The following is a 24751-nucleotide window of genomic DNA, read 5'->3' as shown; positions in this document are numbered from 1 at the left end:
AATTAGTTTAACATTTAAACCTATTTTCTACACATTCCAGCACATAAAATAAAATAAAATATTTTTTGTGTTTACACTCAGTCTTTCAAATAGATGCAAGTAAAACACAGCAGAAAATAAATAAAGTCAAAGACTCAGCGGTCCTGTTGCTCTATTTTCACCTGTAAAGCAGGACTGGGGTAGGCGGAGGTTTACCCTGGTGCAGGTGTGCTGCGGTCAGTGGAAGAATCCGCAAGTTTCTCTGTGATTTTCCCATTACGTGGTAGCGCACTTGGTGCTTGCTTGGAAGTTTAGGGTTTTTTTTCACTGTAAAAAGAAGTTTTCTTCCCACGCACGATGGACGCTAATGTTTTTGTCACTTTTTATGGAATCTCAAAGTAAGGTCAGTGCTTCCACGCTTTAAACGCTGCACGCTCATACTCTCTCCCACAATCGATATGTGATCCATTGTTGATCTGCACACAGCTGTTGTCACTAACGGCGCACTCGCTTACGTCACTGTCGTGAGACATTCTCGCAAAAAATCACGGTTTTAGTAACGCAGTAACGCAGCGTTCCTACGGGAAAGTAACGGTAATCTAATTACCGTTTTTGCAATAGTAATCCCTTACTTTACTCGTTACTTGAAAAAAGTAATCAGATTACAGTAACGCGTTACTTGTAACGCGTTACTGTAATCTGATTACTGCCCATCTCTGTATGCATGTGACAAATAAAGAACCTTGAACCTTGAATCAGTGAGATAAACTGCAATTCTTCTAATGGCCAGTAGGTGGTGAATTTTGTGGTTTTACAAAAAAGTCAGGTTATTATCGAAGTTTATGAGAAAACAGCCTTTGGCTCTGTTAATCAACGATCTCAGTAAACACTTTCCTTTTTTGAATTTTTGTTATGTTTACTTTGAAAATTGTGGCTCTCATTAGTCAAACAGGAGGATAAATCAGGGCCTACTTTAGGTCAGACAGCATGCCCCCAGGCACAGACTTGTAAAGGACCTCGCCCGTCCTACATGATGAGTCTCACAGGCTAAGAAACACAAAACACCAACATGCAGACGTGTTTTCCGTCTGTTTGCAGTTTCAACTCCATTTCTGGTCATTTGCATTTCCCCCCAGTTACACTGAACTTTAATAATGGACACTCTTCTCTCTGTTTGCAAACACACTGTATCAGCTGGTGCTCATTTTGCTTCTCCTTCTAGTTCTTTAGCTGCTCTTTATGTTCAGTCACCTTGAGTCTGATAGTTTTAAATCTCTTTATGAGAGTTAATTAGTACTTGAAACTCAGGCTCATGGGCCCCCGGGCCAATGTCAAGTAGGTCCTTTCACATATCCTTCCACATTATAAGTGGGACTACTTTGTGATGCACAAGTTGATAACTGATGAGCATGCAGGGCCCTTCTCATGTCTGATTTCAAACCAGCAGGACAGCGACCTCACACTCTGACCTCACTAATAAATGGGTGCTGTAATGTTTCCTGTAACCTGATTATATGCATATATATATAATAATAGCCATTTCTCTCCATTCCAGCAGCATCATGACAGAAATATTAAATGTAGAAGAACAAAAGATTACACACACAGGCTGGAGTTTGAGTTTTCACTCAGTCCTACATTCACTGCCACGCTGACCCAAATACTCACTTGAGCACCAAATGTCTGCTACTGGAAATTATCCAACAAACGCACCATTTCCTTCAATGTCAGCAACATTTGACAAAAATGATGTTGGACGATGTCCAGCCAATTCGTCGTCCTGCCTCCATCTAACTTCCATTCTCTTCTTCTCTCACTGGTTTTCTTTTGACTTTGTCCACCATGTTTTTCTTCATCTATACTTATCTCTATTCGTCTTCACATCTTTCTCCTTTTTCTACATGTTAGTCTCTCTGATGTCTTCCTCCTCTTCTTATGTAAGCATAAGCAATTGCATCTTTCTCCCACCGTGCCCTGCTCATCATTTCCCTCTCCCTCTATATTTACCCCTCAGTTCTCCTTTGTGATTGAGTTCTCTCACTTCGTTTTTTTAAAACTCTTTCTCCCATCTTGGTATTCTCTTCTTCTACATTGTGCTCCTTTTCCCTCCCTTCCTATCTGTAACCCCACGGAGCAGCAGCCGGCCCACAGCTGAACAGAGGCATGATGGGAATGTTTACACCCATATCTAATGGCTGAGTGACAAGAAGGAATTGGACTCTTTCAAAATCCTCTTTCTGATTATTTATCTGATCCTCTGTTGTCCATGCTTGTTCCCATTGTTTGTCCTTGTCTCCATATACATGGGCTGTAAATAATGTCTCTGTATGTTGTTATTAACTTGTGTGTAACATCAACCTGTCAGAGGGTCTGCAGATGGAAATTAGCCTGAGGCTATAATCTGGCATATTTACATTTGTTAAAATGTTCATTCATATGTATTGTCCCTCTTTCTAATAAAAAAGGAAATAACAAAATGAATTATTTGATAATGCGGTAAAGTCCAACTATTTGGACAATAACAACTTTTCCCCCTGTGCACCTTTGTGTTTATTTTCTTCCACTGTTATTTGACTTCAATAGGAATTTAAGCAACATTTCAATCCAACAAGAAGTCGTTCTATAATCCAGCTTCAGTGCTAGTGCAAACAGTGGCTTTCTGCGCTCATCTTTATACACAATCCATGATTAAGAAGCAGCATTTTAATAATGTAGCTGTATGCGTATGAAGCTTTCAATGGGCTTTATGTTAAGGATCCTACTACTGTGTTACAGACAGAACCCGAATGGTTCTCACTGAGAATCAGCAGAGACTTGGTGACAGGGGAGAGGAAGAACTTCCTTTTACTTGGATTACTGGTCTCAGAGAGGATCAGTCATTTCCTGTGACTGGGTGAGGAAGGCCAGGGTGCGTGTACTCACTACAAAGAATACTGTAGGTAGAGAGGAAACCCTTAGCTGACAGGACAGATGGAGGAACCAGAATCCGATTCGCAGTCAGTCAGCAGAAAGAAAAAAGGGAAACGCTGGTTATTTCTGTGGTAATGTGCTCCAGGAGCCCACTCCATCACTTTGAACACTCACAGCTAAAGTGGATCCACTGAACAGAGACAACTCATCAGTCATCCATGTTGGAGTGCTCGAGCAACGTGGAAGCCTCACCAAAAAGGAATCCTATTTTCCTGCTCTGCGTGCCCTCCGAGAATCACTGCCACGTAAAACATACACCGAATATGGAAATGTGTGTCTGTGTGTGTCTGTGTCTGTGTGTGTACGTGTGTGTGTGTGTGTGTGTACGTGTGTGTGAAAAACACTGAGGAGTAAACCTGCATCCTCCTTCCCATCAACGCTGACACCAGTGTCACGTGTCACTCTTAGATGAGCACACTGGACACTTTTCTGTAAAATCAATCTTTGAGCCTCATAGGTTGGGCCTCGCTTCTTTATCGCTTCCAACATGGTATGAATGTGAATGCAGTCACACTGACGCAGCACAATTTGACTTGATTTTTTTAACCTGTAAAAACAGCCCAGCACACAGATATATCACCTGCTGCTCTAAGGGTTAACATAAAATCGAGTTGTTCCAAGTGACATTAATTGTTAAGGAATCACTGATCAAGGTTTGAGGTGTTTGGATCAAAACAGAAATAATACAAATCCTGAGCAAGTTCTTGACTCCGTGTGATGATTTGAGGGCGCTTTGGTGGTCTGACAGTGGGAGACTGGGAGACACATCAAGAACAGAAGAGGTGCCAGAAGACCTTATCGGTGTCTTTATTATATTTATGTGAAACTTCTAAGCCTTGTGAGGATCTAAGCATGTAGATAATATTTCAATACATAAAACTATTTAGTCCTTTGGCACTAAATGCTGGCCCTGGATATAAATTGTTAAAAGGAGAATCATTAGATATGCATCCTCAGTTTTAATGAGATTAAAGCCAAGGCTGCTTACCTATATCAACAAAGTCTGTGGCAAAAACCCCCACAACTGGTACAATGTTTCCCAAATCGGTTCATTATAGTTTGATCCAGCACTACATTACAGATCAGAGGACTGCTGACATGATCCACAGAAAATGTAAGTTCATACAAGTGTCAAGGTTGAATTCAAAATAATTAAAAAGCAATTAATCCTGAAGCTGCACTGGCAGAGATACTGTGCCTCTAACATGTGACTTCCTGTGTTAGTATGTGTGTTATTAAAGCTTCTCGAGGAGACACCACGCAAAAACGTCTCTCTGAATGAAAAAGCAAACTAAACAGAAAACTGCCTCCATGCGTTTAAAAATGTAACTTCATAGTCAGACTGAAAGGAAACTGAGCCGAGCTGCAAAATGCATCTGATAATTTATGTGTTGCTGTCGCTGGTAGGATTCCTGCGACGCCGTCTGACCCAGACCGCAAGCCAGCGTCTATGAAAATTACACTGTGTGGATTCTCAGTTTGGACCGTGTAATGATCAATGCTTGGCAGAACTCACGTTGAGTGATTTTGTTGCGCGCACATCCTGAAATCTCTTCATACTCACTTTCCAGGTTTCCAGCCAGAAGGTAGAGCCAGGTGAGCAGGACGATGGCTGTGAGTGACGCCGCCAGCAGCTTTAGGCGCCCGCGGCAAAGAAGGTTCATGATGGGACAGCGGCACTGAGGGCTCTGAGGGTCAGGGGTCGGGAAGAGGACGAGGGGAGGGGCGGGGTGGGGGTTATCAGGTGGGGCTCAGTCCCTCGGCAGGTCTCTGCAGCATCCTTTCATCTGAGTAGAGAAGAACACAGAGTCAAAACAGGACACTTAGAACAGAGCCATCCGAGTTCAAGTCGTTACTGAAGAAAAATTTCAATTTAACCAACAAATACTGAGTTCACAAGATTTCAATGTGGAAAACTGACACATGTCCAGTTTTCCAAGCTCGTTTTGTTTCAAGGACGTCTAAAAACCAAGAACAATTTCTCTTCATTCCAGCTGATTGGGTCTCATCCCAAAGCAGTCTGCAGATTTCTTATGAGTGATTCATTACTATCTGAGTTAGAAAGCTTACGGTTCTAAGAAGTCTGGACCCAATCTGTAAGAGATCTGAACCACAGAAGAAGACACAATCACACGGTCCGAAAGTACCAGAGGACAGCCAGACCTCATCCAAGAGTCCTCACAGATGGACCAAAATCACCAAACCAAACCCAGGCCGACACTCACAGCCTGTTACACTCATAATGATATTTGCTTTCGACCTCGATTATTGCACCTCTGTCTTACAGAGACACAATTTTACAAAACCAAGAGACAACTTTTAAAATCTGGCTCTTCATCACACAAACATTTACAAATACAACACTGACGCTTGAGGAAAAGTGCTGCTGGATACACTCGCTAACGCTGCCATGTGTGACACTCCTGTTGCTGGTCCACAACCTTCAAGGAGAATGTATAACATCACAAAGTAACCACCTCCTGTGACCAGTTTTATTCACTTTTGTTACTAAATCAATATCCATCCATCCATCCATTCGCTTCCGCTTATCCTTTTCAGGGTCGCGGGGGGCGCTGGAGCCTATCCCAGCTGTCATAGGGCGAGAGGCAGGGTACACCCTGGACAGGTCGCCAGTCTGTCGCAGGGCCAACACACAGGGACAGACAACCATTCGCACTCACATTCACTCGCACATTCACACCTAATGGCAATTTGGATTTTCCAATTAACCTATCCCCACAAGCTGCATGTCTTTGGACGGTGGGAGGAAGCCGGAGTACCTGGAGAGAACCCACACAAACACGGGGAGAACATGCAAACTCCACACAGAAAGACCCCGGCCTGATGGTGGAATTGAACTCAGGACCTTCTTGCTATGCGGCAACAGTGCTAACCACCGTGCCGCCACTAAATCAATATATTTATATAATATGTAACTGTACGTACTTGTAATTGAATTTCTGTCATGACTGCAGCACCTTCATGGCCCACACTTTGTCCCTGACTGAAGGTGATATTTAGTCTAAACAGTGAGTGACTCTGGACCTTCAAAGATAAAATAAGGAGTCTGATTAAAATGCAAAACAAAATGAGTTTCTTACAGATAAGGAAAGAAACAAAGCCATTTTATCCCAGCTAGACTGGGTTATAACTGTCTAGGGGTTTTTTCGGTGCTGAGACACAGAAATGGAAATCCTCGTCCAAAGTCTTTGACTTCAACTCAAATGTAACACGTAGAGCCTGAAAATGTGCCTGGTTAGCTCACCAATGAATAGCTGGTGAGCTGGTGGATGGTAAAAGATTGATGCCCTATTGTGATTCATCACCATTTTTTCAGCCTTTATCTTCACAGTTTTGGCACATCTCTGTTCATTGTATCATCGAGTTGCTGCTCTTGGCTGGCATGCTCATGCCTGTCTGCCTCAAGGTTGGGCATCCTGTTAATCTGAGCTGCTTTTCAGCTCAGCACAGCTGTGGAGACTTAGTGAGCTACTGTAGCCTTTCAGCTCCAGCACGTCTGATCGCTCTCTGACCTCTCATCACCAGGACATTTCTTTCTGCCACACACCGAACGTTTTTCACATCGTTCTCGGTAAAGAGCCTGATGTGGTGAAAATTCAGGACGTCAGCAACAGAAATACTCAAACCAAAAAGCAAAGATGAAACCACTGCTTGGATGTGAACACGAGGCTCCTGAGCTGCATCTGCAGAACTTCATGGATTAGCTGACTATATAATTACAGGCAGACGCATTAGAGTCGATGTTTTAAAAGCATTCAGCTTGAGGTTTGGAGTCACCGTGCAGAGCTCACATGACTGTTTCAGTCGATGAAGCTGAACTGAACTGAAAGAAGGAGAAAGAGTCACTTTGCTCCATACACACAGAAAACTTGAAAAGGGGGAAAGTCCCATACAAGTTTCAGTTTAGCTCTCCATGTTTGTCAGTCCAGCTCTGTCTGTGCTGGCCTCCCTCCCTCTATGTGAGCCTGATTAGAGCGGGAGGTCTGTCTTTGTTTAACAACGTGATTCATTAATCCCTCTTTAATTAGACACAAGCCCGGAGAGGAGAGAGGGCTGCCAGTGGGAAACAGTATGGAAGCAAGCTCATAGCAGAAAGAAGGTAACTTTGTGCTGGAGGCTGCAGCTCACGTGGAAGAAAAATCTTCAAGAATATTTCTGCGTTTAATAACTAGGAGCTAAATTTACATTTTAAAAGCATTACTGAAGCGCTTAAACACCCGCTGACTTTGTTCCTTGTCCCGTTTAAACACAGGCTTGTGCGGCCATTAAACTGTCAGTCATTTGTAGTCCCCCATTTTCAGCCTCTAAAAAACGGGGACTACATATAAAAAGGGCTATAATTCCTCAACAGGTAATGCAGTGCTTTTATTAAACCCCTGCAATTAACGCCGAAAGCCGGTGGTGGAGTACAAAGGCAACAAATTAGCATCGTCCAAATACTTACGCACTGCAGTGCAGCCATGATTTCTAGTGATGTTTCCTTGTTATACGTCATACACAGCAGATTCACAGGTAATATTTTATGTGTAAAAGTCTAAAAATTATGTTTAAAAACAAACAAACATCCAAATATTCAGTTTGAAATTTTAAATCTGTCTGAAACGAGGCCTTATTTAAGGAAATAAGTTGAAAAAAAATCTTATTCTGTAACATCTCTGGTGCCACTGATGTGTGGTGTAAGCTGGTGAATGTGGAAGTGCAGCCCATTTAACACGTGACTGTATTCTCATGTATTCGTCCTTTATGTTGTTTTGTGGGCAATATGCATTTAATCTAAATCCTGACACACCATGACTGTAACCTGCCAAGTGATTGTTACCTAAAAACCTTAATATATTTTTTGCAGGAAGTCTTTTGATCCTCTTTTCATTCATTTGCAAAGTTTTAATTACCCAAAAAGCAAAACCTCTGGTACTACATGAAGTACTGCTGACACACTTCTGATAAACTTAAGTATTTTTTGTCATCCAAACATGCAAATATGTAAAACTTGTCTGCAAGAAATATCCCCACGTATCAGCTGCACACACATCATTTTTCAGAATGTTTAATAAAAGTGTTTTCAGTCTTTAGCGGGGAAACCCATGTGACCACGTGATATGATAGAAAGCTCCAGAGCAGCTGCCAGACAGACTTAATGTTTTTTGTTTTGTTAAATCAACTATGTCTAGCATCAGGAATTAACTTTTGTTCTTCTTCCTGCCATTTTTGTGTCACATCTGTGTCTAAGAAGGTAATCAATTCCCAACAACAGGAGTGGCACCAAGGTGGGGCCAAAGGGGGGCACTGCCCCTACGCCCCACCCCACAACTTAAAAATGTTGAAGTGTTCCCTTAATTTTTTTTTAGCAGTATATGTAGTTGGTAACTGTAACAGCAGCCTAACACGATGCATGAGCTAACTTAGCAACCACAGCTTTTTTAAATTAAAAAACAAACAAACACAAATGTGTGGTGCTCAGTGCTGCTGTGGGGTCAACAAGGCTGTCAGAGCAATAACTCTTGGGTGTTACTGTGAATGTTAGCAGGATATCATGCCTAACATAGTTTCCTCTTCCTTGCTAATTGTCCACTCCACCCACATTACCATCACCTGTTTGACTCAAATGTTACAGGATTCCAACAAATCACTTTACCAGCAAATCGACTGTTTAATAATGGAGCTGAGCTCTGTCAGGTGTTTGAGCTGAATTGAAATGTTGATTCAGTTTTTACCACATGTTATTCCCACGAAACCTAGGAGGAGAAACACTGAGAAATTTACAACGACTTAAACCACAAAAAAACCCAAACTGTTATTTGTGGTTCAGCCCCACATGGTTTAAAGTGATGCATTATTAAAACCACAACAATTATCTGCTGTAAAAGTGGATCACACTGCGCGCTGAAAGGCTCTCCAACACTCTGCCAGACATTTCAACTTTCCAACTACATAGAGATGATTTATGAGTTAATTAGTGAGGCTGATGTATGCGCTCTATGTCGTTAAGAGCAATGAAAGGTGCTGAGACAGGAAGAGAGGAGGAGGAGGAGAGCTGAGATGGAGAGCAGGGAGAGTAAAGATTAAGAAGAGGGGAGAAGGAAGAGAAGTGTGGTGGGGGGAAGAGAAAGAGAATGAGAGAGGCAAGCAAAAGAACAGGGAAAGAGATAAAGAGGGAAGAAGTTTGAAAGATAAGGAAATGGGAGTGGGAACAAACAAGAAAAGAAAGAAGGGACAGGTAAAGAAAAAAGGAAGAGAAATGAGGAAGAAAAACAGGAGAAAATGTGAGGAAGAATATATAAAAAGAGAAGGGAAAGGTCAAGACAGGAAAAAGGAAAGGAAAAAGAAGATAGGAAGAAAGGAATGAGGAAAAGAAGGGAAGCAGAGAGGTTAAAAGGGCATAGGAAGCAGAGGAAAAGTACTAGGGAATGAGATAAACAATGAAAAAGAAATGAAAAGAAGATTAAGGAGGTGTATAAAACAACGATCAAAGGGAAACAGAAAAAAAGAGGAGCAGAGGTAATTGGAGGTAAAGAATGAAATGAAAAGGAAGAGGCAAGGTAGCCATAGTACGTAGAAGATTACCAGATTCAGAGAAAAGCAACAAAAGCAAAAAGGAGAGGAAGTAAATGAGGTGGAGGCTGAGCTATAGGTCGTGGCAGTGTACTGGACACTCCGCCTCTAACAGCCATAAACTCAGAGAGGAAATAAAAGTGAGGGGCAGTGCCACTAAAGAGGTGTTTAATAGGCAGCTTTTGTTGATTCTGCAGGAGCTGCACAAAACGTTTTCTCTGCTCTAATTGTAGCAGTAAAAACGCTGTGAGCGGGGAGCACCGGAGGACTGCGGCAGTCTGCAGCCCCCTCTGTCATCGAAGCAGCTGAGAACAGCACTGAAGGGACAGCGTGGGTGGCACCGGGGTGGAGGCACAACAACAGATAACTCAGTCTAATGGCTGTAAATTAAAGGATAACACAGCAACCACAGAGAAGCAACAATTCCTAAACATTCCTCTGCTATCATCCCCAAAGCAGCAATTCACTTTCATTCACCCGCAAATTAAATCAAAGCCGAGGGCTTTCGAAAACCGGTGCAACCATTTATGTCAAAAAGGACTGAAACACATCAACTAGACAGTAAAATTCATCCTCTGAAAAACATCACAAAGTTTTCCTGTCAAGCACCTGGTGTGTTACTGAATTACTGATGGGGCAGAACGAGTCTGTAGATCAGGGATGAGCAGCAGAAGAAGAATATGGATGACTGTCCGGGTGGTGGACAGGTTTAGAGGAGTGTTTGGTGTATGAAGACGAGAGCGAGGCGTGTCCGCCTGAACTCGCTCCACTGATGCAAACCTGTACAGAAAACGACAGACTCTGAGATTCTTACACTTCAGTCCTTAATGTCGCATTATGTAAAAATAGAAACTGCTGCCACAAAGAGCGACACCGTCAGCAGAGCCCGTTCAAAGAGGCTGACCTGGATTATTTGTTTCAAACGCTTGTTTAAGGGGTTCAGACTTGATTTTGAAGCTAGGTGTTTAGCACCAAGGTTTGGGTCCTATATCTAACATTTTGCTGATGTGGATAGATGGTGGAATGATGGGTGGATGGATGGGGGGGTGGATGGATGAGTGGATGGTAGGGCTTATTTTGATAGTCGACTAGTCACCAATTATTTTTGCGATTAGTCAACTAATCAAATCATCATCCATTGGACGTACAACGTTCAGCTTATTGCACCAGCAGCATCTGCTCTTATATAACTATCATTAGCTTACAGCTTTAAGTGTTTAAGGTCTGTGCTAACTAAAAATAAAGACAAGATGATAGTTTATTAAATTTTAATGAAATTTGCAGATTGTTTCAGTGAAGTTCAATAAACTCCTTGATATCTAAAATATAACAGGACACCAGAGTATATTCTCGAGCATCTCACACTTCTGATAATCAGTTGTCTGCTTGGTTTATTCAGCTGTGTAAAAACTATAACTTTAATCTCAGCCAAACCGATTTACTCAGGAACAAATAAAATACTGAAAAAAGCCAAACAATAACATTTTTAAGTTATCTAAATGACTTATATATCATGTTTAACCTGAGTAGTGAAAGACGGCGGTGGGTTTGAAAATGATCTGCCGGGAGTCCGGTGTTCTCACGGCTCTAGTGAGCCTTGCCCCCGGCTCGCTATCGAGCTAGTGGGTAACAGACGTCTCCGAAAACGTCGGAGCGCTTTTGAAAATATGTGGTGTCTTGATAAACTGAGCAGATATTTGAGGTTTACACAGCTACATTCTCGCCTGAAAATATGTTAAACGTTTATTTTGTGACCCAGAAAGAATAATAAGAGTAATATTAAAACTAACTAGCTGCCGCCATTGATGGAAACTGAGCAGGGCCGCGCTATGAATTCTGGGACACAGCTTCTTCTTCTTCTGTGTTTAACGGCAGCTGGCATCCTTGTACATGCAGTGCTGCCATCTTCTGTTACAGTCCGTTATTACACTCTTAAATACTACTACTGCGTCTTTTGGGATCTTACAAAGCTTCAAATGACGCGTCGACTATTAAATTAGTCGTTGACGATTTTAATAGTCGACTAATCGTGGCAGCCCTAGTTTTCTTCTTTCCGTGTGTCGCTACTTTAAAACGCTTGGGCCGCTCTGCCCGCCACAGTTTCAAACTGGTCATGTGACTGCATGGCCACATCTGATTGGTAAAAGAGTTACAGAAAACTCCACTGGCGGCATGATCCATTATTAGCAGTATTATGTAATGTGTGAAATTAATCTTTTTTTTTTAAAAGTAACGAGTCGAATATTGCCAAATGTAGCGGAGTAAAAGCACAGTTTCTTCTTCACAAATGTACTCAAGTAAAAGTAAAAAGTATCGTGCAAAAAACTTGAAAAGTACATTTTTTTCAAAAACTTACTCAAGTAAATGTAACGGAGTAAATGTAACTCGTTACTACCCACCTCTGCCCATCAGTCTTCACACACAACATATGATAATGCAATTAGGAACCCAGAGCAAAGCTTTAGTCCAGTGGGCGTGTCCTCGTTGTGAGTGAGGAGCTCTTTTAGCCCTAAGCTAATCACAAAGAGGATAGTCCTGATTAAGGGAATAATCAGCAGATGCTTCTGCATTAGAGGAGAGAGATAAGAGTGGAGACCAATAATCAACTCCACTCATCCTCTATTCAGCAGGAAGAAGACCTCAAGAGCGAAGAGCGCTCAAAGCTCCCCTCACACGACTACTCGATGGCTGTCAACAACCTTGGCAGAAGAGGCACTGCTTTACATTATGCTAACAATAAAAGCTGATCCTCTTTAACCCATAAATAGGTAATGAGGAAAAACAAGGAATTACTATCTGTAAACTGAGAGCAGCAATCACCACACACTGTGTTATTATATATACAGTAACCCAATTATCCCTCCCAGCTTCTGATCATTGAAAATGTTGATTTCATAGCAGGCAGGAGGGCCCCGTATTAGTTTTTCCTTTTCATTAACAGTGTCTTTCTTTTCTTCTGCCGGCTTCAGCATGCTTCATGAACACACAACCATCTCAACTTTCGAGGCAACATTGCTTTTTATAACTATCTATAAGGATCTCAAACCATCCAAGAGTATGGAGGGCACGAACAGTGTTGTGAAGAATATTTGCTTTCTCTCTGGGATAGTTACTTTTTTTTCTTACTAAATGATATTATTATTAAAAAGTACTGGCAACCATCACTGCTACACCCCAGGTTACTAGTAGACACACCTCTCTGGTATCAATTTCTATGTTGTCTTCTTCTCAAGTTATTGGATTCACAAGATTCTGAGAAAACTTGACCTCTAATGTTTAGGTCGAGGTCACTAATTTCTAGGAAATGCACCAATGCTGAAAATTTGAAAATCCCAGGTCACTTCAACTCAGCTTTATTTATATTGTGACAAACCACAACAACAGTTGCCTTTAAGTGCTTTAAATTATAAAGTAAAGACTAGGGCTGTGCGATATGACCAAAATCTCATATCCCGATAACGATATAAATCACAAAAATGTAACATGTTTTGTAAATTCTGTGAATCTCGGGCAGCTCGACTCAAGTGAAGTGTTTCCAGCTGGGCGTCGTGTACCTGGAGTCGAGTGTTTTAACCGATGCATGAAACGATACATTTTTAGACATAAGTTGTAACGGCCGCCATTTTCTTTGTATTTATTACACGGCGTGCTGCGGGGAAAAGCCTGTTCTAACGTTTGAGTCTACGGTTTATTTTTTAGCAACTGACGGCTCTTTTTGCTTCTCATCCGTAAATAATCTGCTCTTTCACGTGACTCAGTTTAAGTCTCAACAGGATCTTGAGCTTTATTGTGAAAGGTTTACGTGGAAAACAAACAAGCGGACAGCAGAGCCACGCGACCGTTTTACCATCATTGTTGCTAACGACAACACGTAAAAACAGGCGCTTGTCTGTCTGTAGTGTGGTTATATTAAATATAAGAGAAAGAGAGAACTTTAAGAAACTAATATAGCCACTACAGTGACCATCAAAACGATGAACAAATATTGCTGTAAACTTTATATTTCACGACACCACGAAACAAACGATAGAGTGATAGGAAACGATAAACGTTTTTATATCGTCATTCGATATATTTCGTTATATTGAACAACCCTAGTAAAGACCCTAAAATAATGCAGAGGAAAAGAGAGGAAACCTCACATGGACACCTATGAACAAGCGCTTTGGCAACAGTGGAAAGGAAAACCTCCCTCTTGACAGGAAGAAACCTTTGGCAGAACCAGGCTCAGGGAGGGGCAGCCAGGGTGAGGGGAGGAAGATGGGAAAAAAGAGCCAGAGATGAATAATAATTCATGATTAAATGCACAGTCATGTATAAACAGTGAGTGCAGAGAAAGGTCTTCTTGACTTATTGCATTCACAAGATTTTTGGAAAACCTGACCTTTGACCTTTTAAGCCCCCGTGTTAATTTTTGCAGCCATCAGCTGGAAATAGATATTTGGAAATGTCTCAGATATTTGAGACATTTAGCAGGACTGGCTTCGAGTATAAGTATATAAAAGTGAGGCAGTTGCCATACTTTATGTGATGGCATACCAAAACGTTTCCCCCACTACCAGATAAGTAGTGGGGGAAAGCCATGGCAACCAACAAGGCACTGAGGTAGTTCGACAACAGGGTTTTCTGTATGAGAACACAGCATCTGTTGTCTGTGGACGTTTACATGCATAAAAAGCTATATAAAGGTTTTCCCTGATGGGGAAGTGAAATAATATGTCCTATTTAAAGTTGGATCAGAATTGGACCGGCGTTCTGGGACATGATGTCTTTCTTGACTATGGTCAAGATTCACTCACTAAATCAGACAGCAACAACAGACTGAGTGAAATCTAAAACCACCTCCTTTCTAAGAGCTTTGTCCAGTATCACCAATCTGCTGCTCAGGTTTGTTCACCAGCATCATTTTTCAGAATTTCTGTATAGAGGGAGAGACAAGTGTCAGTGTGAAGAAAAGGAAAACTTTCTCCATCCTTTCCCTCCGGCATCAATGTTCATCGTGTTTCAGAGTCTTTCCACCCAGTTTTCACCCTTTGCTCCATGAGTTGCACTCAGAGCCTTGACACGTGCACTCTTTTCACTGCAGCTTCTCTAGAGAGACAAACATTTTTCTTTAGTGCAGATTCAACTCAGTGCAGAAGAGGAGACATGCTATGAGGAAATAAAACTCAAATTTAAAACATTTAAAAAGACGAATACAAAAAGTCTGTTTGTGGCAGTTCCGTTAAGCCGGCAAGGTCAATGACCCAAATGAAAAAGATCATATTTAAGGTGCCTTTGCAGCGTTTAGTCAAACAGATTGAAGTAACATATCGAATAGTTAGAGAGCACAGCTTGATCGGTGAAACGATAGCTCATTGGACATCGACAGGGAGACTGCTATGGTGATATTTTGTTTCTACCATGATTAACATCAACCACAATGTCAAGTCCCCATGGCTGCATTTTCTGAAAACTTTCATTCTATAATTTTGTGTTGATACACATGATGACACACATCAATGTCTTTTCTTTTTGCTCTAGCTCAACAAAAACCAGGAAGGAGGAGACCATTAGCCCATGTTTGTCCACTCAGCCAGCTGCTGCAAAGGATAAACAACATTACGTTCATGAAGTTTCAATATCGATTCCACTTGTAATACTTTCATTATTTAGTATTTATTGACTGTCAAAATAAACTTCAGTGAACACATGCCCGTTCTTCTTTTAGCAAATAAGGTTGTCGTTGTTGGTTCTAGAGAAAAATCTCGACATGCTGATGCCATGAAAAGTTGGTGCTATCCTGAAGCCAGAAGATGAAATGAAGAAACTCTCGCTCCCCGAGCTTTTCTCAGAGCCCTCCTCATGCTCCACTCCATCCAGCATTCCCATCAGCCTCAGTTCTATTTTCCGTTTCATGTCATTTAACAAATTAGCACAGCAAATTTAATGTCAGTTCAGAGCAGACACTTTGTCCTTTGTGAACATTTCTTCTCCTTACTTTTGTTATTGTTATTAATAATTTACAGAGATCCCGTAATCATGCCTGAGTAAGGTACTGCTCATTCCCCATTGATTTTCCTTTGATTCCATTTGGTCAGGATTTAATCAGCTGTACTGTCAGTGTGCTGACTGCTCTGTCAGGTCAAGAGTGTTTCTTTGTGATGTATCAGAGTAAGCTGAGATGGGATTAGTGAGTTTGTGACCAGGAACGACCTTTTTCATTTCATTTCCCTGTACTCCCACAGACAAGAGCTGGAACTGACAATGATACATTGTCTCTCTTTCTGTGTCTTTGTCTCGCTCTTTCAGATGAGCTGAGTCACAATTTTCATTTTACACTTTAAAAAACGGCTATAGACATTATTTTTTCAAATACAACTATGTGTCTTAATTATTGCTAATATAAAGAGTTCTCACCATCATTGGTAATGACCCCAATCCTCAATCAAACTGTGAACCTTTGCCAATCAGTGCAAGTAGTTTTGGAGCCTCGACATTATCCCTGGGAGGTTCATGTCAGAAATTACTCAAAGTACTGAAGAGTTTTACTCCAATCCTTCATACCAGAAAACTCTTTAGCGTGATTTATTGCTGTGGTGGAAGAATTATTCAGCCTTTTATTTTTCTAATATATCTCTAATTTTTCTTCCTGACCTGTAAGTTTAAAACATAAATGAACTTTAATTTACATTTTTCATACTGTTGATTATTACTTAGCTCCTCTCATTGATGCAGAATTTTAGAATTGTGGCAATCTGCAGTACACTTAACTGAACATATTTTACATACTGTTGGGTTCTTAAATTTGTCATGTAGTCCTGCAGAGCATGTTACATGCTAAGTAAGATTAGATTTCCTTTTAAAAAATGTTAATTTTAAAGTAACAAACTGCCAAATAAATTAGCAAAGAGTCAAAAAGTCGAGCAACAAGTCACGCCCCACTCTTCAACCCATCTTCTTTCTGTTTTCTTTGCATTATGAAGCCTTTATTCTTCCATGAGATTTCACACCCAGTGACATCTGAAGCTTCAAAGCTGTAGATCAATGGTGCCATTATTCTACATCCATTAAACTCTGCAATCCACGCTTATTTCATAATGAAAATACATTTCCAATTTAAATACTCCAGTAAATACAACCAACCTGCATAGTGCTTGAATAAACTTACTGGGAGACATGTTTAACAAATGCACCACGTGCTAAACAAACAGTCCAAAACAAACAGAGACTATAACATAACTCAGACCAAGTCTCCAATATGCATCTGTGGCCTTATTGTTCTTGAGTTTACAATTTGGGATCGACGTATACTGGAAAATTCTACAGAGTAAGGTAAAGCTACCCCTAACCCTCAGCTCAGCTAATCACTGTCGTGATGGTGGATGTAAAGAAGTTGAATAACTTAATAACTATTCACACATAAATCTTTGCGAGGGTGCATGGTTAACCATATATAGAGAAAAAGAATGGGTGTAGGAATAGTTTCTATAACACAGCATTTGAGACAAAGGCCACAGAAAGCTGCACGTGTTGCTCAGAGTTAAGAGAGATCAAAGCAAATCTGTTTACGGTGGACAGACAAATACTACAGAGAAATGAAACCTATCCTTAGAAACAGGGCTACCCTTTTAAGAAATAAATGTCACTGCAGAGTTTCTGAATGTCACTTTTGAGCGTTGCACACTCTCCAACTATATTACGTTCAGCTTCATTGTACTGCAGGGCAGAACTGTAAGTGACAAATGTGAATACCCAGGACAAAGTAAATCAAAAACGTCCACAAGGACGGGTGAAACCAGCAGAGGCAAGATCACACAGCATGTCTGAATGTAATGAAATCCTCCTCCACCTACAGTACTCTGAGCAGGTGTATTATAAGGTGCCTTATAATAACATCCCAAAGACAAACGAGTAAATGCATTTTGTCTGTGAAAACACAGCTCTGGACACAAAGGCAGAAACCTGAGGAGAAGAAGCTGAACGACAATGGGACCGGACACAGATGGGTTTAAATCTTTGCTAACAGCACTGCATGTTGGTTATTTCACTCCTGTAACGCTTCACAGTGTCCTGTACGTCATATAATTTCTTGAATTGAATACATAAACAAAGCAGACGGACGATGCAGAAACAAGCCAGTATAAAACCTTTAAAACACACACGCAGAAAGAGCAGAAGCGACCTTTACCCTGTCGCCGTACCTGCGTTTTTCCTCTCCTGCACATGTGGCTGCAAATCCAAATTCAGCTGCATAGAGTGAGTCAAGCCCTCCTCATTCCCTCCTTCTAATCCTCCTCTTTCAAAGCTCCAACAATAAACTCCAGAGTTCTTTTCTCTCTCGACAGACTTTTGTCCCAGTTCTTCGCCCTCTGTCACTGCTTCGTGCCCTCCTTTCCTTCACTCTGCCTGCTCTCCTCCCACTGCTCCTCCTCCTCTTCCTGCACAAACACGCTATAAATCGCCTCCACCTCCAAGGCAATGGCTCTGATTTCAGCCCCCACCTCTCCCTGCTGTCCTCCTCTGGCTTTTGCAAGAAAAGAGTTGAGCTCCTTCAGAGAGAGAGAAAGGTAGAAAGAGGAGAAATGACAGAGGGAAAGAAGCGGTGTCGCCTTACTTGCTGTCAAGAACACAAGAGAGAAGCTTTGTCGGAGAAGAAGCTTTAAAAAAAACCTGTGGAATTCAAAAGACGTGAGGCTCAGTTTTTCACAGGGTGGGCTTTTTGCATAGCCTGAATACACCTGCCACACCTGCTGTTGGACCATAATCAGACTAAAAACCCAGCTAGAACAGAATAAGACTGCATCTCTTATCCAGTCCAGGAAACACATGACATTTCATACATGTACTAGATAACTGTACCAGAAGCTAAACTAACAGTTGTAAGATAAGTTAATTGTTTTTGGAGGTTTTTTTGTTTTTTGGTAGACCTTTTTTTTAGCCAACTGCCACGACCTGGGATTAGAATGTGCAAAAGCCAAAAGTCACATACCCTAACTCCAGTCCTCAAGAGCTACCACCCTGCAGCTTTTAGATGCATCCTTGTTGTGACACACAACAGCTTTGCCAAATGTGATGGCATCCAACCATTTCATTCAGCTGTGTTGCAGTAGGGATGCATCTAAAAGCTGCAGGACGGTAGCTCTCGAGGACTCGAGTTGGACACCCCTGCCATAGAGTATCTCATGGCTTTGGATTGAGTTAAGAGACTTAGATTTCTAGTCTATGTGTCCTTATAAAGCAAGAGAAATTAGCATGTTAAATGACACGAGCAAGTGTCTATTAGCTATGTCCAGATGATTGGGCCAAATAAAGGGCAAACCAGTCTAATCCACTACAGGTCCAACTCACTATTTCTAGGATGTAAAGGATGTGCTGATAACAATCACACCGACCTCAAGTGATAACCGTAAAGGTACAGAATCAAAGTGTAAAGCTTTACAAATATCACTCAGTAACCTGACTGAAAGCCTGCAAGAAGTCTACATAAAGCAACTAACCTTCATTATGTCCTTATAGCTGAAGGTCATGCGTGCAGATTACAATGTACCTAAAGGTTTATTTACCTGCCAATGAAGTGAAGTGCTTGACTTGTGTTGCAAGGATTATATCCTGGGCCACATCTGCACAGTGGCTCAAATGTCTTAACGCACATTATATCTGGCCCATCTTAGGCAGAACTCTGGCTAACTCAGCTTTGAGTCGAGGCTGTAAGTCGACATGGTCACGCAAAACTTTGGTGTGGGTAACACTTGGATCAGTCAGTACTATCACTTTTGCCCTGCAGTATTACTGCGGTAAATGACAGTGAAGGTTACACCAACACTGCGCTGTTGCTCACTGAGGAAAATGATTTAGTATTTTATTCACACACAACTCTGTGATACCGCTCGACACTGAAGATTAGGTTCAGACCTTCAACTAGTTTAATGTATAACCAAGCAGGAAACTTGGCTTTTCTTTTCATTTACTCCGGCCGTGACTTGCATAATCCAGGCACACATTCCCTTAAAGAACTAGACCTGCAATCAACAGACAGCGATTTACTTTTTGTTTTATAGTTTGCCAAATGTTATTCGAGTAAATTCATCCTGGGTCATCTTTTGTTTTTCTGTGCCTGCAGGCATGAAGGTAAGCGCTATGATAACAAAAGCACCATAAAGGAGGGAGTGCTCTATAATTACAGTGTATACAGACCTACAGTGTTGAGGAGGAGCATGCCAAGAACCAGTCTGAGCACGCTGCATACCTGAGCTAACCAAGCTCTGCTGATAGGTTTGCTTGACCTACAGAGCTGTGCACGGACTGGCACCAGCCTACATCTTTGATCTGCTACAGCCCTATGTCCCTAGCATGTCTCTGAGGTCATCTGATCAGGGCTTACTTGCTATAAAAAATACTAAAAGGAGGACTAAGGGTGATAGAGCTTTTGTCACTGTGGCCCCAAGACTGTGGAACTCTCTCCCCCACGCATTAAGAACTGTGGACTCAGTAGCTGTTTTTAAAAAACAACTCTTACCTTTTTAAAACTGCTTTTGGTTAATGTTATGCCTGTTTTATTTTCTCTTTTTAAATCTTTTTATGACTTGTAATCTTATGTGCAGCACTTTGTGATTCTGTCTTGAAAGGTGCTATATAAATAAAGATTTATTTATTTATTATTATTTATGCTTCATTAAGGATGCAGATCAACAGAGTGGATCGGCGGGGAGGCTGGGAACCGACTACGGCTCTTATTTCTTCTCCGGAAACAGCTCACACACGGGGAAACTCAACTTTGTACAGGAGTGTCTGGAACGTCTGGAACAACTGCCTGCTATGTAAACTGTGAACACAGCTCTGAGCAATCTACCTGCTTCCTTTAGCATTTCAGGAGCTTACGAGGGGACATTTTTTTCACTGCTACACACACAGATATCATCTTTAATTATCAGTTAATATAACTTAAAAATAAATCTTAGTCTACTAATACGGTGGACGAACAGCTACGCGAGGAGCAGGCGGGTTTTAGAAGTGGAAGGTCCTGCATTGGACAAATATTCACGCTGAGATCAATTATTGAGCAGAGCCTCGAATTCCAGCAAAGGCTATGCGTGAACTTCGTTGACTTTAACCCTCTGGGGTCCGGGGTATAATTGGCCATTTTTGACTACTTTTGATTTTACCTCTATATTTCACCTTTAAAATATGTTTTTTTTTGCCTTGTTTGGTATCATTATTTTCAGCACAACCTTAAATATCTGAGATTTGAGTTATTTTTTCATTTTGGTATACTATATTAGCGCAATTGATCTAAATTCAGACAAAAAATTCAAAATCCGAGTAGAAAAAGGTTATATTTTTTACTGTAAAACCCACAAACATGTTTAACGAATCATTTTCATAACTTGAAATGCAAATAGAAATTGTACATTTCTAAAAATTATGCACAAGTTTTGCAAACAACAAAGTTATATGGTACTATTTACCTAAAAATGCAGCCAAGGCCTCAGGTGTTTTTTACATAACCATTTAAATCTATTTACAGAACAATCAGGTGTGCTGCATCAAATAAGAAGGCACACAAATTATTTGTGCCAGTCCAAAAAATGTAGTTTGTGTTCAGTATAAGACAGAGGAGAACACCAAAGGCCTAAACCCTACAGGTCTGACAGCAGGGGGTGCATCAGTCCAGTTTTCCATGTGGGAACAGCGTTTACACTGGAATCTGCCTTTGACGGCTTTTTTAGAGCAAATATGAAATTCAGCAGTCTAACTGACACACAATGCAAGACAATAACTACACAACACACTAACTATAGCCTCCAAACACGCTAAACGTCACTAATGTCTCACATATGAAAACTCTCTCTCTCTCTCTCTCTGTCTTTCGCTCGCCCGCTTTCCGTTGCGGGTGTCACTCCTAAAAACTTCCCCTTCTCCCTAAACAACCAAATGCCGCATGTTGCCATATAATTTTTTTGATTGGCTGACATGGTAAACTCTAACACCAATAGGGAAGGGGTGTTTTTTCTTTTTCTTTTTTCACTGGCAAGCGGAGAGTGTTTGCTAGCGCTCTCTGTAGAAAACGCAGTTTTTACCGTTCTTCCCGCTGTGAACACCACTGTTTTGTTCAGAAAAAAACATCGCGTGTATTTTTTATCATAAGTCTGGTTTTACGTGGCCCATCGACACAATTCAAAAACTGGTATATAGTTTGAAGTCCGCACTTTTGAGCCAAGTTGAAATGGAGACTCTGACGCGCTGCATCTTGTAGCTGTGCCGTCTTAAATTGGTCATGTGATTTTGACGCGCCAGCGTGTCCGGCGACCCCAGAGGGTTAAAAAGGCTTTTGATAGCCTTAATCGAGACACGCTCTGGAAAATCATCAAGTCTTACGGAGTACCCGACCGCTTCGTTACTGCATTCCAAGCATTGTACTGCAACTCTAGTTGTTGCGTCCGAACAGACAACAGCATCACGGAATATTTTAACATCGATACTGGTGTGCGACAAGGCTGCGTCCTATCGCCATTCCTCTTCAACATTGCCATTGACCATGTCATGCGCCGAGCAATTGGACCAAACACGATGGGCATCGCCGGACGTGATCCCCTGCAGCAGTTCACAGATTTGGACTTTGCGGACGATATAGCCTTACTTGCACCAACACTCCAGGCTCTTCAGAAAACAACCTCATCTCTGGAAAGCAAAGCAGCACCGATAGGACTCAGGATCAGTGGTGAGAAGTTGAAGATTATGCGAGTTGGTTACGCTACACCATCAAACACAGTGGTGACTGTGAAGCAGCAGCAGCAGCTAGAAGAGGTGGACAGGTTCATGTACCTGGGTTGCACTTTTAGCAGTGACGGGGACGTGGAGCATGACGTTAAGTGCAGAATTGGGAAAGCATGGGCAGCCTTTCAACGACTACGACCTATATGAATGACCACCGCACTGCCTTTATCAACCAAGGTGCGGCTCCTGAAGAACATTGTTATACCGACGGCACTGTATGCAGCGGAGACTTGGAAATCAACTGCAAAGATCAACCGCCATCTTGACATCTTCCAACAACGTCTTCGACAGCTGCTTAAGATCACATATCGGGATCGCGTTACCAATGAAGAAGTATATCGCCGTGCAGGAGTAGAGCCGCTCCATGTCCAAGTCACCAAGCATCGGTTCAGATTTGCCGGTCACATCCTTCGGCTACCGGACCAGAGACCTGCCCGTGTCGCGGTTCTGTGGAACCCAAAGAATGGAAAGAGACGGCGAGGAAGACCCAAAATAACATGGAGGAGGACTTTCCTTGAAGATTTACGTTCTGTCGAACTGTCATGGGATGAAGCAACAACTGCAGCGATATACCGAGTTCGATGGCGTTCCATTCTCACCCGATGTGCCAATCAGCGCGGGAGGATCTAAGTCTAAGTAAGTAAGTCTACTAATATGTAGCTGTGATGCATTAAAGCCTGACACACAGTAGCTTCCTCCTCTGTGCAGTGGAACTCCGATGTTGTTCAAAAACTAATAAAAAAGAACAAAATGAGTAATACTGTTGGATTGGGAATGTAGCTTCAAGGAGAATTATTGTGTTTTTATTCTTCTTCTATCCACATGTTTTTGGACACTAACACAAATATAGTGATTTTGCCTCTGTGGACCACCACAGTGAATTTTAAGTCAACGAATCAAAAATTTGCATCATCTGTTTTGGAATTAAAGCCATTTCTATGGCTGCACACTCCAACTCTAAATACACTTCCTATATATTTGGTACTTTTGTTTTGCTTTTGATAGTGCACGGTATACATTTTTATTTCAGTTCACATGTTCATTCTTTAGCATAGTTACATTAGAGTAACTTTTCTAGCTTCTATATGAAAAACAAATTTAAAAACTGTTACCTCTAAAAACAAACCCATTTAAAAAAATTCCAAATAAAGTAACAGACATATATTGTCCACCAGTGTTGGTCAAGTTACTTGAAAAAAGTAATCAGTAACTAATTACTGAAAATAAATAAAAGTATTTTTGCACCAACAAGGTGATTAGCAGAGAGCTATTAACACACCACATCTCAGTATGGTGTACAGTGTGCCCTTGAGCATTTTAGGAACCAGGCAAGTGAAGGACAAAGGAAGAAGAAAGAAGAGACAGGCCTCAAAAAAAAGCTAGAGCAGATGAACAGTAACGACCTTAAGAAGAATAAGCTACTCTCGGTTGCTCCCTTGTCACAAAGGATTGCCACAGCCGGTAGCTGTACATATTTGATTTGGCAGACAGCGGAGAAAAAAATCCAGCCAAGTTCTCATGCAGGAACTGACAAATGCGTATCGCCCTGCAGTTGATCCACATACCGTTCACTGGTGGCTTGTGAGAAACGGTCTTGGTTGTCAAGAAGCCATTCTTAACCTCCTAGGACCTGCCGTCCACATATATGGACATCACATTTTGGGTTGTGCAGACCAAAATATTTAAACTCCTCCACTTGGGGCAGGGTCTCGCCCAATCTGGAGTGGGCAATCCACCCTTTTCCGGCTTAGGACTATGGCCTCAGATTTGGAGGTGCTGATTTCTCATTCCCACCGCTTCACACTCGGCTGCGAACCGTTCCAAGGCGAGGTGGAGGCCATCACCTGATGAAGCCAATAGGACCACATCATCTGCAAAAACCAGAGATGAGATCCTGAGACCACCGAAGTGAAAGCCCTCCGCCACTTGGCTACGCCTAGAAATTCTGTCCATAAAAATTATGAACCGAATTGGTGACAAAGGGCAGCCCTGGCTGACCCACCAGGAACGAGTCCGACTTATTGCCGGCTATGCAGACCAAGCTCTTGCAACGGTCGTATAAGGACTGAATGGCCATTAGCAATGGGCTAGACACCCCATACTCCCGGAGCACCCCCCACAGGACCCCCCGAGGGACACAGTTGAATCCCGTCTCCAAGTCCACAAAACACATGTAGACTGGTTGGGCAAACTCTCATGCGCCCTCGAGTATCCTCGAGAGGATAAAGAGCTGGTCCAGTGTTCCACGACCAGGACGAAAACCGCATTGTTCCTCCTGTATCCAAGGTTCGACTAGCGGACGAACGCTCCTCTCCAGCACCCTGGCATAGACTTTCCCAGGGGGCTGAGGAGTGTGTTTCCCCTGTACTTGGAACACACCCTCTGGTCCCCTTTCTTATAGATGGGGACCACCACCCTAGTCCGCCAGTCCAGGGGTACTGTCCCTGATCTCCACGCAACATTGCAGAGACGT

General features: G+C 41.9%; 1 protein-coding gene across 1 annotated transcript in view; it reads right to left on the bottom strand.

The window, feature by feature from the left end:
- The window catches only part of large2 (LARGE xylosyl- and glucuronyltransferase 2), a 123730-nt gene that overhangs the window by 21510 nt on the left and 77469 nt on the right, over window positions 1-24751 (bottom strand). Inside the window, exon 3 of the mRNA XM_080884682.1 lies at window positions 4514-4736. Within this exon, the coding sequence (XP_080740808.1) occupies window positions 4514-4613 (100 nt within the window). The 5' untranslated portion in view covers window positions 4614-4736. The remainder of the gene's footprint in view (window positions 1-4513; window positions 4737-24751) is intronic.

This window comes from Rhamphochromis sp. 'chilingali', assembly GCF_963969265.1.
Source record: "Rhamphochromis sp. 'chilingali' genome assembly, chromosome: 6".
Classification (NCBI taxonomy): domain Eukaryota; kingdom Metazoa; phylum Chordata; class Actinopteri; order Cichliformes; family Cichlidae; genus Rhamphochromis; species Rhamphochromis sp. 'chilingali'.
This window is presented reverse-complemented; position numbering and strand designations above follow the sequence as displayed.